A 17786-nucleotide genomic window follows, 5' to 3' on the forward strand; every position below is an offset into this window, starting at 1 on the left:
GGGGAATCCCATTTTAAAATGGGGACTGTCAAGGTGGAGTGATTCCAAAATAAGAACAACCTAGGGAAAAGAAGATTAATATGGCATAGAATTCATACCTATTTTCTTCAAATATTTAAAAGGTCATCAGGTGGAAAACTAATTAGATTGTTTTGTTCTTCTTGTTTGGTCATTTTTTAGTTGTGTCTGACTCTTTGAGATCCCATTTGTGGTTTTCTTGGCAAAAATACTGGAGTGCTGATTTTAATATTCCTCTTATAGCCCTAATGTTAATAAGATCAGAACTATAAGGTTTAAGGTAGTTTTTACTACATGTAATAGTTATTGGAGAAGTAGAATTTGAGAGACTGTACCAGTTTGTATTGAGATCTGTTTTGAAAGAGATTTTAACAGGAACATCTCAGGAGTCTCTACAAGTAATCTGAAACCAGAGAAGTAAATCTACTGAAGAGGTGCCCTGGAGACAAAACATCTTCCAGACTGTCCCAAGAAAAGGAGTTCCAGAGACCAGACAGTTACATGGGACATCTGAGATCCAAGATGAAATTGATAATTCAATGGACAATGGGAATGTGTTACTGACATTACAAAGAGGCTTGATATTAGCTAATGTTGTTAACCATGCTTGCTGTTATAGTCTTGGTAGATATTGACAATTGTTCCTTGTGCTATACAAGTAAAATGGCTTGGGAAAACAGGATGGCTCTTGATATGATGTTAGCAGAAAAAGGAGGACTGTGCATGTCATGCTGAGTGCCCAGTGTTGCACCTTTATCCCAAATAATACTGTCCCTGATGGTTTAGTAAGTAGAGTACTGAAGGGCTTAACTACACTAGCTGAGGAATTAACAGAAAATTCAGGGACAGAATGGATGGAATCCTGGTTTGGGAAATGAAAAGGTTTTGTTGCCTCTATCCTCACCAATCTTATCATGGTGGCAGGGGTTTTAACAGTGATAGGATGTTGTATTATCCCCTTCCTTCATGGGCTAATTCCGAAACCAATAGAAACTTCCCTCAAAAAGGTTACTCCATTTGGGAAGGTAGAGGTTGTTTGGGATTTTTGTTGTTTTGGGTTTTTGGGGGGGCAATGAGGATTAAGTGACTTGCCCAGGGTCACACAGCTATTAAGTGTCAAGTGTCTGAGGCCAAATTTGAACTCAGGTCCTCCTGAATCCAGGGCCAGTGTTTATCCACTGTACCATCTATCTGTCCCAAACACTCAGATGTTAATGGATATTCAGGACCAATACACTGATTTAGACCAAGAGGTAGAGGATATATTCAAGCAATGGAATGAGAGGAGTCCAAGAGGAAAATAAAAGAAGAGGGATTGTGAGAATAGGCTCTGGACTCCTCTCAAAAAGGAGAAGGTTTAAGTTTAAATCCTCGAGCTTGGGTAAAGTGTAACTTCCCTGAGATAATGTCGGGACATAGTAACATGAGACAATCCCAGTGAAGGAGGACTTAGACGGAAGGAGGATATGCAAAACCAATAGATTGAGAAATACTCTAAATTGATTGGATATTAAGACACTGAATAATTATGTAAGTGGGTTTTCTAAATGCACCTTTTGATTCTCTAGATTTAAGGACCAGATTGTAACTCTCTAGTAACTGGCCAATGGCGAATGAGAGAGGGACTTAATATGCGTTAGGGGAACAGGATAAAGGGAGCCTGCATGCTCCCATTCTTTGCACTTGCCTGCTGCACACTGACTCATTGCTCAAGAATGTCCTCTCTCGAAAGAAAAATAAAAGAACCTTTGACACTTAAAAAAATACTGGAGTGCTTTGCCATTTCCATCTTCAGCTCATTTTACAGATGAGAAAACTGAAACAAACAAGGTTAAGTGACTTGTCCAGAATCACATAACTAAGAAGTGTCTGGGATCAGATTTGAACTCCAGGCCCTCACTCTATCCTCTGTGCCAACTAGCTGCTCAAGGTAGAATTTTAAATAGAAGTACAATAAATCATGTATTGACTGAATGTAAGAAAAAACATGTTAACAGTTAGAGCTTGTCAACAACAAAATCAGCTGAGCATTTAAGTTAGCAATTTCTTCATTCCCCAAAGTTTTCAAGTAGGAACTGTCATAGATAACAGAGAGCTAATTCCCAAACTGAGCAAGAGGATGTACTAGGAAATCCCCTTAGATCTTTCTCAACTCTTCAATTTCTAAATTCACTCAGAGACCATACAAGGGATTCCTGCACACATATGGGTTGAACCAGGTGGAATTTGACAGCCCTTTCAGCTCTGAGATTCTATAATTCTGTGATCTTTGAATTTAAAAAAAAAAACAGCATTAACATTATCATTTGAGATATCCTAAATAATTATCTCTAACCAACTCTGATTTTGAAAAATAGAGAAGGAAAATTGCTTATGTAGATAGCAAGGTTGAAATTATATATCCTAAGCCTTCCCCCATATTCTTTTTCCACACAGGTCAACCACAGACAATACCATCTAATCTGGTTTCATCTTCCATCAATAGTACATACCCCTTTCTGCATAAGCCTGCTGACTTCTGCCTGCTGCTTCTTCAGTATGTTTTGCTTCTCTTGTATAAGAGCCATATGTCGCTCATTTGCCAATTCCTTTTCAAATTTCTTGATTGAATCCTAAGCAGGCAAAGAACAGATTCTATCAATAGTTAATAAAGCTTGAAAGATGGAAAGGACCTTAGAGAACAAGTAGCCCAACCCCTTTGTTTCGTATGAGGAAAAAGGTTCAGAAATGGGAAGTTATTTGTCTAAGGCCACATAGATGATAAGCACCTTGAAGACAGGAACTGGTTTTTGGGGTTTTTTTGGTTTTGTCTTTTATCCTCAATACCTAGGACAGTACCTCACACAAAGAAGTGTATGTTTGATGATGGTCTTGAATGTAAACTTCAGGGAAGAGCTAAGACCTAAACTGGGCTCTTCGGGCTCCAAATCAGAATACTTTTCACCACACCATGCTGGAAAGTTAGGTATGACAATGACCTTTGTTAGATAAGGGCAGTAACCTTTGTAAAGTCACCTACCTTCTCTGATTATAAGAGGGCTTAGGGGAAGAAATGCCTTCATGCCTCTCCTTTCTGCTCCCTGGTAAAAGTCCTAGAGATCTCTGCCTCTGAAGACTACATTATCTACACGTCTCACTTCCTTTCCTCCTCCTGCTTTCTACTCTAACTCTCTACCTTTGTTATATCTAGTCCCTACCAGGTGTATCCCTCAAAGCATAGGGTCCAGGCTCAGCTCAGAAACTTGCTGAACCCTAGAAAAGGCACTGATTAAGTATATTCTGTATAAACTGAGCCTTTAAAAACTGGTAAGTCAGGGGAAGTCAGCTTTGGTGCAAGGGGAGGAGCTCAACACTAAAGGCCCAATTCTAACTTCAGCTCTGCTACTAACTCATTGGGAGACTCTCAGTGCAACTCTTAGTTGTCATCTGAGGGCCTTAGCTTCCTCCCTTTTTAAATCAAACTGTTGGACTACAGTTTCTAAGTTCGCTTCCATTTTGTGGTTACGTGCCTGTTATGTATTTCTAGGCAAAATTATCTCATGCTAAGCCGAAGATGCCATTTCCTAAACATACTATGTAATAGGATGTTTACTCAATTACTTAGCCTTTCAGAAATGAAAGGGTTACAGAATGAGTCTATTTCCAAAAGAGGGTGTAGGTAAAAGAGAATCTGGAGCAGGAGAGCCATGCACCCTAAGGTACTGTTGGCATCTTATACATTTCTTAATCTTGAGCAAAGCCCCAGTGTCCCCACCCCAGTTATAGATCTTCTAAGAGTCATTTCTCTTTGGACAATTGGTTAAATAATTTGAACAAATACTTTTCAAAATAGAAAATATAAACTACCAACGCCTCATTAAAAAATGTTTCAAATCCTTGAAAAAAAAGAAATGAAATGGTTAGGGGTCACCTAAGGCTCTCTTTACTGCTCAGGCCCTCAGAACCTTGCATCCTACACCATGCCAAGAAGGAGGAGGAGATTGGATTTGGAAAAGGGATCGCAAGGACTGCTACACTATCTACCCAGCCCAATCCTCAGGGCTCAGTGCCTTGCAAAAAGAGAGCATCCCCTTCATGAGAACACCTTTTCACACCTTCAAGTATCTAACTTCAGGTTTCTCTCTAATTCATCCCTAATTTCTTTCTGTGCTTATGCATCTATGTGAGTGTTTCAGAGAGAATCAGCGTTCTCTGCCAACTACCCAAGCTCCCACCACCCCCAATCCCTAACATTTCTTGGAGTAGGTGACAGGATTGAAACTCACCTCTGTGTGAATGATCATGACACCAACAAACATACTGAGGAACACAAAGGAGCCCAATAAGATGAAGAAAATGGTAAAAGCCCTGCTCAATGAAAATTCCCGCTCATCCAAGTCATGCTGAATTTCTGTCCAGCCGTCCACCTAAAAGGAAGGACAGAATCCTACAGTCTCAGAGCCAGAAGAGCTTCTAAAAACTGTCTCATCCAAACCCTTGGCCTCTGGTGAGGCCTTCCCTTTCCCTGCCTCTGAATCCTATATGTGCAGTCTTTTATTCACAGAAGAGGATTTTCCCTGGGTTATCTAGAACTGAAAATGAAATATTTAATGGAATGGGGGGAAAGTCTCTAATAATAGTTCTTTTAAATTCTCTGCTATAAAGTAGATAAAACACAGGCCCTGGATTCAGGAGGACATGAATTCAAATCCAGCCTCAGATATTTGACACTTACTAGCTGTGTGACCCTGGGCAAGTCACTTAACCCTCATTGCCCCACAAAAAATTCATTTAAAATAATAATAATAATAAACATTTATATAACACTTTACAGTTTATAAAATATTCACGAACATTTTCTCATTTGATTCTCATGACAGCTCTGGGAGGTGGCTGCTATTATTATTCTCATTTTTCAGATGAGGAAACTGAGGTAGGTATGGGTTAAGTGACTTGCCCAGGGTCACATAACTAGTAATTGTCTGAGGTGGAATTTGAACTCAGGTCCTCCTGACTCCAACTCCAGCACTCTATCCACTGTGCCACCTACTGGGCCATGATACTCTTCGATCCCCTTGAGACAGAAAGTGTTGACCCACTTCCCAAAGTGTCAGTACTTAAACAGAAAGAACTTTGCTTAAGAGTTCTTAATCCAACTAACATCAAATAACTTTAAGAAGTCAAACTATGAGTGCCAACTTTTTGGGAACTATAATGCCTACTCACACCCTTTGTATTTCATGGCATTTATTTTCCTTCTTAGAATAGTAATTTAGCATACAGCTACTTTTTCCAATTAAAGGAAATTAATTGATTCCTTTTTAAGAATTTTGTTTTACAGTTTCACATATAGAATCACAAAGTTAGAGCTAGAAGGTACTTCAGAAGCTATCTAGTCCAACTCCTTCACTTTACAGGTAGGTAAACTGAGGCCCAAGGAGGTAAGTGATTTGCCCAAAGTCATACAGGGAGCAAATTTCAGAGGCCAGATTTGAGTCCAGATCCTCTGAATCCAAAACCAATGGGTTTTTTTCCACTATGGATCAAGAGAGAAAGACAGTGAGGGGAAGCATCATTTTTATAATACAAACTTGCATTTGAAAGATTTTGTCTTTAATTAGATCCAAGGTGATTTGCTGATAGTGCATATTTACAACAGCTTTGCATATCCAGGGTGGGCCAAAAATCATGAAGGAGTTTCAACATTTAATTATTCCTTTTCTTTTTTGTTTTTAATTTATGATACCATATGATCATACATAGCATATAAAGAAAATTAATTTCTATTATGTGTGAAAAATCAAATGTCATCAATGGTGCAAAATAAAGAAAAGTAATTTTCAAAAAGTTATTAAAACATTGTGAATTTTGGCCTACTCTGTATTTCACATCAGTGAGGTTAAGAGGGCTGTGACAGCTACCTCAGACATTTTTCAGGTTAATGTGTTAATTTTGCTCCCGATTGCTCTTATCTCTTGCCTCTTACCCCATTACTCTCAAAAGAAGAAAGAAACTGGGTGCTGAGAGTGATGAAAAGAAGTAAGGAGCAGAGCCTATTATACCCTCCCCAACAGCCTCAGGGCCTTCAATTCCCACCTTTAGACACTGAATAAAAATACCAGAGGCTCTCCCACCCTCACTCCACCTGTAAAATCCTTACTCATCCTTTAAATGTCACCTTCTCCAGAAAAATCTGCTTAATCCACACTGGCCATAAGACTTTTCCCTTCCATTCCAGAAAACTTTGTGTTTTACTTCTCTAATGAATTTATCATGTAATATTGTATGTTACATGATGTTATCTGTGTTGGTGTATTATTCTCTAAGAGACATCCTCTTATATAAACTTTGAATCTCCACATTCCTTCCCTTTTAGGCCTAGCACACTGCTCTGCACATAAAGAGGAAGCTTAATAAATATTGGCTGTGCTCTAGTCAATGTGTTGCCCAGGAAGGGACAGTGTGCCACTGGGAAAATACAACACCAAACCACTATTGTCATTAAATAGAAAAGCGTGAATTAGGTTAGTATATGAGTTCTGGGGAGAACAGGGACCAGAAATATGGAAATAAATAGTCAGGAAAGGCACTGAGGAGGGCTTTGGAGGTAGAAAGACTTAAGTAGGGTGCTACACTGTGGGCAGCACTGGGAACACGAAGGCACTGGGAACCAGGGGCAGGCAGAGAGACTGAAGACTGACTTTGCCTATTCCACAAGTAAGTCTGAGGCCATTCTAGAGGAGGGATCCTCATCCTTGTTCTGGGTACCAGGGTCCTTGTCAAAGCTTCATATGCAGTTACCGTGGTCAAGCTGAAAAGGGTAAAGAAGGCTGAGGCGAGGTTTCCCCAGTTATTCACATCACCCCCATCAGTTGATCCAAACAGACAAAAGCCTAAGATGGCAAAGATGAACATCAGCAGGAACAGCAGGATCATGACAGAAGCCACAGTGCAGATTGTCTGTCCCAATGCAGTGATCAGAGTCTATGAAAAAGAAAGAACAGAAGAATAAGGCATGGGATATTTTCCAGATAAACAAGCCCCCTCAAAACTAAAATCAAGACTCAAAGGTCACCCAGTCCAGACCCATGGCAGCTAACAGAGCAAGCATTTCTTTTCTGGGACTCAGGATTAGGCCAACCTTGGGAAATGGATTCAATTCAGCTGAATTCAAATTTTTATTAAGCTCTGACTGTGCAATAGCACTTTAATAGGCTCTTTGAAGAGGCAGATGGATAAATAAGTACTGAAATAGGAATTACTTTTCTACTTCTGCTGATGAAAATAAGGTTTAATCTTACCAAATAGAAACAAGAATCTGTTCCTGCCAGTCATCCACCAGTGGTCTCTAGATTCCCCAAATATTTATAGTGTAGTACACTGACTCTGGGATCAAAGAACCTAAACTCGGATCCTACTTTAGGCCTATGTGAATTTAAGCAAGTCACTTAAGTTCCATGGATCTCAGTTTCCTCATTTGTAAAATCAAACTTAAATTTTTTTTTTAATTTTTAATTTTAAAAAATTCTAAAATTAAAAAAAAATTGTTGGTGTCTAAAGTCTCTTCTAGCTCTAAATTCTGACACATACTTATACCTACCCAGCCAAGCTAGGAATAATAATAATAATTACCATTATTATTATAGTTAGTACCTACTGTATTTCAAACATGCTAAGCAATATACAAATATGATTTCATTTTATTCACACAACAATCCTGGGATTTTGGAACTCTTGTTATCTCCATTTTACATATGAGGAAACTGAGGTACAGAGACATTGTGACTTGCCATGGGTCACATAGGTAGTAAGTGTCTGAAGCTGGATTTGAACTCAAGACTTCCTGACTCCAACTCCAATGCCCTATCCATTGTGTCACCTAGGTGTCTCCAAGAACAAGCTCTTTCTTCATCTGAGAGCAAACTGTTACTCACCCTGGACAAGTTGCTCAATGATTTCTGGATAAGTTGAATTGTTGACCTCAAACTTGTTGATCTCAGACTTGCAGAACTATCCCTAGGAACCCAAATACTGGATAATCTGTCTCCTAGGATAAACCCTCCAAAAGAGAAAAGATTTCAACCCTGAGGAACATTCAGTCTCAGCAACGTAGGCCAAGTCTTCCCAGATTTGACTGAATCTGTCATACTTTCCATTTCTTGTGAAATGATTATATTCATATATTTATATAACATAATTTATTTAGCCACTCCCCCAACTGACTGATTTGTTTCCAGTTTGGGGTATGACAAAAATGCTACTATAGATAATTTTTATATGTACAGGTCCTTTCCCTCTGTCTTTGACCTCTTTGCCTAGTATTGCTCCTTCTGGGATAAAGATAAGAGCAATTTATAGGAATACTTTGTAGTAGAGTTCCAAATTGCTTTCCTAAATGATTGGACCAATTCACAATTCCACCAATAATTATGCTTTAGTGTGCCTATCCTACCACATCTCTCCCAATAATTGCCTGTATCATCTTTGACAATATGATAATTTCAAGGTGGAACCTCAGAATTGTGCAGTTTTTCTTTCTTTTATTAATAGTGATTTTGAGCACTCCTGCCTATGGTTTTTGATAGCTTGTTTTTAAGAATATTTGAAATTTTCAAATAATTTAAGAACATTTTCAAAATATCCTTTTGAAAATTGCTTATTCATATCTTGTGACCATTTCTACATTGGGAAATGGCTTCCATTCCTATATATTTGTTTCAATTACCTTTCCCATTTTTCTGTTAGCACTTCCTCCCTTAATTTGAACTATATTGCTACTATTGCTATGACAGCATGTAATCCCGCAAACACTCTACCTCAGAAATATCTGCAATGGAGTATGTTGCAGGAGATGGCAAGATGGGAGGAAATGGCTTCAGATTCCTTTGAGTTACAAACATCATCTGGGTGAAGCCAGGTCAAATGTAAATTAATACGCACACCTACTATTATGTACAATCATTACTATCTGACAAAGCAAAAATAAATATTCAAAAAAATTAAAGGGATAACAAATATCAGTAATAAACATATATTCCAAATGTCTTAGCATCCAAATTCAAAAAAGAGAACATTATCTGATTTTCAAGAAGACATAGACAATAACAGAATCATGACAGAAGAATTCAATATCCCTCTTAGTTTTGAATAAGCCTAACAAAAAGATAAACAAAAGGGGAAATACAGAACTGAATAAATTGCTAAAGAAATTAGAGTTTGTATAAAAGACCTATGACATTTTCCAAATGACACAGCAAAAGAATTTACATATTATTCTGGACCACAGGAACATTTATAAAAATCGACCATGTGCTAGGTCACAGAGATATTTCAAAAAAAATGTAAAATGGCAGAAATAGTTAATATGTCCTTTATAGACCATAATGCAATAAAAATAGAAATTGATTCAAGAACTACAAACAAAATATATAGACCCAATTGGAAACTTAACAATGAAATCTTAGAGTGGGTCAAAGAACAAATCACAGAGACAATGAATAACTATATAAAATAAAATGATGATGATGAAACAACATACCAAAATTTCTGGGATGTGGCTAAAACAGACTTTGGTGGGGAAATCTTATATACATACATTAATAAAATAGAAAAAGAGAGGATTAATTAACTGAGTATACATTTTAAAAATTAGAAAAACCAAAAATTAAATTTAAAGTAAACACAAAGGAAGAGTTATTAAAAATTAGAGGGGAAATAGATAAAGACTAATAAAAGTGAGAAACCCTTCATTAATGTTATTAAAAAGAAGCAAAAAAATCAAATCAATAAAATAGCAAATGAGCAAGGTGAAATAACAACAAAGCCAGAATAGAAAAAATATTCAGAATGTGTAATATAAAGGTATATGCTAACAACATAAAGAACAAAAATGAAATAAATACCTTCAAAAATATAAAATACCCAAAATATCAAAAGACCAGAAATCTTAAATAGCCCAATTTTAGAAAAGGAAATTGATCTAGCTGTAAAGGAATGACCAAAGCAACAACAAGCACAACTCCTCATCCTGATGGATTCACAGGAGAATTCTATCTAACTTTTAAGGAATAGTCACTACAAATATTTCACAAATTATTCTCAAAAACTGAGAATGCATCCTACCAAAATCCTTTTATGAAACAAATATCATCCTAATATCTAACCAGGGAAAGAAAGAACATAGAAAGAAAACTATACGCCAATGTCTTTAATGAACATTGACTCAAAAAATTTAAACAAAATCCTAACAAACTACTGCTATTTATCCAAGAAATATTTATGATAATCAAGTGTTATTTATCCAAAGGATTCAAAGATAGCTCAATGCTAGGAAAGCAATTAATATAATTAATCATATTAAGAAATAAAACATCTGAAACTACATGGTGATTTTAATAGATGCAAAAAAAAGGCCTTTGACGAAGTACAACACTCTTTCTTGCTAAAACCTTATGAAGTAGAGGCATATAGTGGTCTTTTTTAATATCATAAAAAGCATCTATCTAAAACCAAAAGCAGAGGCAGCTAGGCGGAGCAGTGGATAAAGCACTGGCCCTGGATTCAGGAGGACCTGAGTTCAAATCCGGATTCAGACACTTGACACTTACTAGCTGTGTGACCCTGGGCAAGTCACTTAACCCCATTGCTCTGCAAAATAAATGAATTCATAAAAAAAGGATATCTTTAAAACCAAAAGCAAGCAATCTATGTAATGAGGCTATACTAGAACCTTTTCCAGTGAATGCAAGAGTGAAACAAAGATACCCACTCTCCACATTATTATTTGATATAGTTCTGGAAATGCTAGCAACAAGATAATAAAAATGAACAGAATAAAAAATAGGCAGAGGGAAAATAAAACTATCTTTGTTTACTGATGATATGATGGTTTACTTGGAAAACCCCAGGGAATAAGCAAAGCTACTAATTGAGATACTTCAGCAAAATTGCAAGCTACAGAATAAATCTCAAAAATCAATAAAAGGGGCAGCTAAGTGGCACAGTGGATAGAGCACCGGCCCTGGATTCAGGAGGACCTGAGTTCAAATCCAACCTCAGATACTTAACATTTACTAGCTGTGTGAATTTGGGGAAGCTACTTAACCCCAATTGCCTCACCAAAAAAAAAAAAAAAAAACCCCACACAATTAGCAAAAAAACCCAAACAATTGAAAATCAATAAAAATCAGTAATAATTTCTATATAACAATAACAAAATACAAGAAACAATAATAGAAAAGAAAATCCCATTAGGTATAACTGTAAAAGGCACAAAATATCTCAGGATCAACTTACCAAAGCACATAAAAGACTTATATAGATTCGATTACAAATCATTCCTTAAGGAAAGAAAGAAAAATTTAAACACCTGGAATAATATTCAATGCTTGTGGCTAGGCCATGCCAATATAATAAAAATGACAATACTACCAAAATTAATTTACTCTTTTAATGCCATACCAAATACTTTCTAGAACTTGATAAAATAATAGCAAAATTCATTTGGAAAAGCAAAAATAAATGGAACAGACTAGACAATGGAGATTTTAAAAAACCAATAGAACTCAACTCAGTTTTTGATAAGGTGGAAAACAAATTACCTGGGGGGGGGGAAATCCTTTTTTAATTAAAAAAAAACTGCTGAGAAAACTGAAAAGCAATCTGGCAGAAATTGGGTTTATATCAACACTTTATATCACATTCCAAAATACATTCTAAATGGATAAGCAACCTATATTATGTTAAAGATAATACTATAAAAAAAAAACAAGAGAAATACAGCATATATCTTTTTCAGCGATTGGGTAGATTTATTCTTTATTTTATTTTATTTTTTATGGGTAGATTTATTCTTACCAAAACTAAAGATATAGGCAATTACAAAAGATAAAATAGAAAAATTTGATTACCTGAAAGTTTTCAGCTTTTGCATCTAATATTAATGCATTTAGGAAAGGAAGGAAAGTGGTCAAATAGGAAAAAAAATCTTTGTATCACAATTTTCTGATAAGGGTTTGCTATCCAAGATATATAAACAATTTATACATATATATGTAAATATATATATATATATGACTAATGTCCATTCCCTAACATATTAATGGTCAAAGGATATAAAAAATAATTCTCAAAAAAACTGCCAAGTATTCATAACTATATGAAAAAAATATTCCAAATCACTAGTAATAATAGAAATGCAAAACAACCCTAAAGTTTTATCTCACACCATGAAAATTGGCAAAATGGACAAAAATGGCAACAGTCAATGGAGAAGGAGTTATGGAAAGACAGTCACACTAATACATTATTTGTGGAGCTGTGAAATGGTCCAGCCATTTTGGAAAGCAATATGGAATTATGCAAATAAAATGACTAAAATATCCATAACTTTTAAAACAAAGACTCCATTGCTGGGCTTTTACCCCAAGAAAGCCATCACTAAGGAAACAGTCCCCATATATGCCAAAATATTTATAGCAGTATTTTTTGCATGTAATAGCTAAGAATTGGAAACAAAATAGATGCCCATCATTTGGTGAAGCAATTGTGCTCCATGAATGTAATGAAATATTACTGTGTTGTAAGACATAATGTGTGTGAAATATGGAAAGACCTCTATGAATTGATATAGAATAAATAAACAGAGCCAAGAAAATAATATACACAGTGACTACAACAATGTAAATTGAAAGAACAGTAAAAAATCAAAAGGAAATGTAACAAAACTATAAAGATCCAGTAGGGGGCAGCTAGGTGGCGCAGTGGATAGTGCTCTATCCACTCCTGGATTCAGGAGTACCTGAGTTCAAATCCGACCTCAGACACTTAACACTTACTAGCTGTGTGACCCTGGGCAAGTCACTTAACCCCAATTGCCTCACTAAAAAAAAAAAAAAAAGATCCAGTAGGACTAGAATGAAAAAAGATGAGAAGACATCTCCAACCCAGCTCTTTGTGGAGGTGGGAGCTTCACAGGTGTTAGTTAACATGTTGTACACACTTTTGGACTTTTTTAATGTATAAATTGGTTGTAGTGACTCTTTTAAAAAATACTATTGATCATATGGGATAATTCTCTGGAAGGGACAGAGGAAGGGATACTTAGGATAACTATGGTGATATAAGAAACAGAAAATAACAGTAAAAACTTTTTAAAAAACCCAAACACCATAAAAAAAAAAAGGCTAAAGAAACATGAGGAGTTAATTTTGGGAGGGTGGAATTGGGGTTAAGTGATTTGCCCAGGATCACACAGCTAGTAAGTGTCAAGTGTCTGAGACTAGCTAGTAAGTGTCAAGTGTCTGAGACTGGATTTGAACTCAGGTCCTCCTGAATCCAGGGCCAGTGCTCTATCCACTGCACCACCTAGCTGCCCCCATGAGGAGTTAATATTAACCTAAGGGTAGCCGCCTATGTGATGCTACTTAAAGGATGAAAGTAAGTCCCCTAACCCCCAAGTCTCTCCTTTAATCATGCAAATTAGTCATCCCTTTGCCAAGCTAAGGCATGGAAGACACTTTTTAACATAATAGTAATATTAGCTTACATTTTAACATAACAGTAACAGCTGGCTTTTAAGTTTGCAAAGTGCTTTGCTTCATTTGATTCTTACAAACCCCCTGTGAAGTAGATATTATAGGCATTATTACCTCCATATTACCTCTATAAAAAGACTCAGCGAAGCTGTGACTTGCCCATGGACACACAGCTAGAAAGTATCAAGAGGGGTTTAGAGTCTAAATCTATATGACTCCAAATATAGTGCTCTAACCACTATGCTAGGATCCTTCTTGTACACAGGTGGGAACACTTTAAGTTATTATCTGTTATTAACAGTCTGATGGACTGATTTGAAGCAGGACAGAAGGTCTTGGAGAGGAACTGGTCAGTTTTGATAAATAAGGGACAAGTGCAGAGGTAGCTAACCAGGAAGGAATCTTGTATTTAGGGCAATGGGAAGGGCATTATGGGAAGCTACTATGAGAGCACTAGTGGAGTGTGTAAAGTTAAGTCATAAAGGAGCCTTAGACATGAACTGAACCTACTTAGTGTGATTTCAAGGAAGCTTGTTAGCATATATGCCTGTTAGCATAGGAACTCATTACTCAACAAAGCTGCTGGAAAAACTACAAAGTAGTCAGGTAGAAATTAGGTATAGGTCCACATGCCACACTGTATAAGCTCTAAATGGAAACATGACTTAGACTAAACATAAATAGTAACTTCATAAGTAAATTAGAGGTGCAAGGAAGAAATTACCCATCAGATTTATGACCAGGGAAGAGATTATAACCAAAGGATAGAGAGGATAACAAAAGATAAAATGGACTGTTTTGATTATATAAAATTTTGAAAGTTTTTGCACAAATAAAACCAATGCAGCTAGAATGAGAAGGGAAACAAGTTAACTGTGGAAAAAAATCTTTGCATAAAGTCTCCCCAATAAAGATGTCATTTCTAAGACATATAGAGACCTGATTTAAACTTATAAAAATAAAAGCCATTCCCCAATTGGTAAGTGGTCAAAGGATATGAACAATCAGTTTTCAGAGAAAGAAATCTAAGTTATGAACATGGGAGGAAAAAATCCTCCAGATCACTAATAATTAGAAAAATGAAAAATAAACAACTCAGGTTCTACTTCATAACCATCAGATTGGCATAGTCAACTGCTGGGGTAGCTAAGAGAAAATAAATACATTAATGCATTGTTAGTGAACCTATTAACTGGCCCAGCCCTCCCAGAAGGCAATTTAGCTCTGTCCAGTTATTAAACTGGGCATACCCTTTGATCTAACAATAATACCACTACTCAGTCTATATCCCCATGGTGATTTTTTTTAAATAAAAGAACCCTTATATACAAGAAAAATATTTACAGCACCTCTTTTTGTGGTAGCAAAGAAGTAGAAACCAAGGAGGTGACCATCAATTGGGAACTGGTTTAAAAAAATTATGGCATGTGAGTCCATGAGATGAAGAAGAAAAATCAGATACTACTGAACAACATCAACCCTTAGCAAGGTGCTCAGAAAATTATTTTTCAGTATCAAGCAGTTTCCTTACCTTAGAGAAGTGCTAAACATCTCTTCACTTCACTATGGGGCTCTGAGCATTTTCTCTGTTTCAATTTTTAGAAAGTGACAGGACAATAATTCCTTTCCTCCGCCAGCACTTCAAACAGCAGCATATTATCTTAATCAGCAAATCATGATTTGCCCCTATTCATGTGTCTCCCTACTAGGTTTCTGTGTGGACCCAATTTCCCCTGTGCACACTATGTACATTGGTGGTAGAATATGATTCAGGGGGGCAGCTAGGTGGCGCAGTGGATTAAGCACCGGCCCTGGATTCAGGAGTACCTGAGTTCAAATCCAGCCTCAGACACTTGACAGTTACTAGCTGTGTGACCCTGGGCAAGTCACTTAACCCCCATTGCCCCGCAAAAAAAAAAAAAAAGAATATGATTCAGGTTTATGGGTGGAATGTTACATCTTGATTATTCCTGATTTTGCCTTCTATTGAGTAAATGTTGTGTTGAATCCTGAGTTTTTTCCCTTTTGCTGAGCTAATATGATTATTCTTGCTTTTGCCTAATTGTTTTGTAAATATTTTATGGTGCCATTATGACTAATTTTTATTGATTTTATTAATTGATTAATTATTTGATTAATTAATTAATAATTAATTTAATTTTAATGGAAAGCACAAAACTAAGGGCTCAGAGCTATGCTGGCAAGCAGTAGCTCCCCTCCCTCCCCGCAGTGTTATCTCTAGAACTCTGTTAGAGAGTTTGAGACATAGTCACAACTCTACCTCTCTGAGTTTACCACCTCAGTCTTCAGAAGGGAGTGCAGGTGGGGCAGGGGGCCAGCCCCAATTCCAGGAGACAGAGAGAGAGAGACTGGAGAAAATGGGAGGTCAATGTTACACCTAGGCTACACAGAAATCATTGGGTTCCCTGAAACCATATCCAAACAAAAAGTCTGAATGTCATATTATTTTTAAAACCATATGAAAAGTGAAATGTACTGTATACAAAGTAACAGTAATATTGTAAGATGTTCAGAAATGAAAGACTTAGCTGTTCTCAGCAATACAATGATCCAAGACAACTCTAAAGAACTTGTGAATAATGGGATCATCTCCAGAGAAACAACTGATGGTGTCTGAATACAAATTGAAGCATAAAGAAAATTTTTTAGAATAAAAAAAATTTTAAATCATAAAAGAAAAACTATTTCCCCAGATCTTTTAGAAGAACAGGGCAAAGTGAAAAGAGAAGGAATATACTGATCTCCTGAAAGAAACACTGTTAAAACATCAAGGAATGTCATAGCCAGAACTTCCCCCTTTAAGGGGGTAAAAAGCAGCCAAAAAAAGTTCAACTATTAAAGAACCACAATTAGGATTGCATAAGATGAGGCTGCAACTATCATAAAGGAGGGGAAATCTTGGAATATGATATTCCAAAAGACAAAAGCTTACTACTAAAAATAACTTAACCTGTAAAGTTGAGTATAATCTTATAGGGTGAGAAATGGAACTTAGGATAAGAGATTTTCAAGCATTCTTCATGAAAAGACCAGAGGTAAACAGAAACTTTGAAACACAAACAGGAGTCAAGAGAAATCTTAAAAGGTAGTGACATTTGAGCAACAGGAAGGGGCTAAATGGTGATGGGAAAAACAAGAAAGGGTCCATAGAGTACCCTTGAAAGAAAGTCAAACACAGGGCATAGGTATTTTTTTCTGTTTTGATGGTTTTTAGAGGAAAGAAAAGGATGGATAAAAAGAAATACACTAGGGAAGAGATGAGGAAGAATAGGAGGAATTTATTTCTCAAAGGAGGGGTGCATGAGAAAAACATAAACACAGACACGTAAGCATGGAGGATAATGAAGATTTCTTTTGAAGCTCATTCATATGTAAACAGGAAAAAGTTTATATATAATAAATGGTTTGCATACAGAAAAAATGATTTACAAATATATCAGAAATAAAATAAGAGAATGGGAACAAGGAGAAGGAGATTTTTAATATTTTATTTTTCCAATTATATTTTAACAAATTTAACAAAATTTTTAACATTTATATTTTAAAATTTTGAATTCCAAATTCTCTCCTTCTTTTCCTCCCTCTCCTCCCCTTTCATTGAGAAGACAAGCCATTCGATATATATTGCTGCTGTTGTTCATTCATTTCAGCCTTGTCCAACTCTTTCTTGGCAAAGATACTGAAGTGCTTTGCCATTTCCTTCTCCAGCTCTTTTTACTGGTGAGTAATTGAAGTAAATAGGGTTAAGTGACTTTCCCAGGGTCACATAGCTAGAAAGCGTCTGAGGACAATTTGGAACACAGGAAAATGAGTATTCCTGACTTCAGGTCCTTCTGAATTTTCTTAGACAATTGCATTGCTGTGAATAGCTAAGTCATTCACAATATTACTGTCACTCTGTAACAATAATCTACTGGTTGGGGCAGCTAGGTGGTGCAGTGGATAGAGCACTGGCCCTGGAGTCAGGAGTACCTGAGTTCAAATCCAGCCTCAGACAGTTAATACTTACTAGCTGTGTGACCCTGGGCAAGTCACTTAACCCCAATTGCCTCACTAAAAAACAAACAAACAAGGAGCAGCTAGGTAGCATAGTGGATAAAGCACCGGCCCTGGATTCAGGAGGACCTGAGTTCAAATCTGACCTCAGACACTTGACACTTAACTAGCTGTGTGACCCTGGGCAAGTCACTTAACCCTCATTGCCCTGCCAAAAAACCAAAAACAAACAAACAA

The 17786-nt window shown here is 36.5% G+C and overlaps 1 protein-coding gene across 1 annotated transcript in view; it reads right to left on the reverse strand.

The window, feature by feature from the left end:
• CATSPER3 (cation channel sperm associated 3) overlaps positions 1-17786 on the reverse strand; it is a 53084-nt gene that overhangs the window by 12052 nt on the left and 23246 nt on the right. Inside the window, 3 exon segments of the mRNA XM_043989066.1 lie at positions 2511-2630; positions 4284-4424; positions 6799-6981. Of these exon segments, the coding sequence (XP_043845001.1) occupies positions 2511-2630; positions 4284-4424; positions 6799-6981 (444 nt within the window).

The sequence above is a fragment of the Dromiciops gliroides genome, chromosome 2 (genome assembly GCF_019393635.1).
Source record: "Dromiciops gliroides isolate mDroGli1 chromosome 2, mDroGli1.pri, whole genome shotgun sequence".
Lineage (NCBI taxonomy): Eukaryota > Metazoa > Chordata > Mammalia > Microbiotheria > Microbiotheriidae > Dromiciops > Dromiciops gliroides.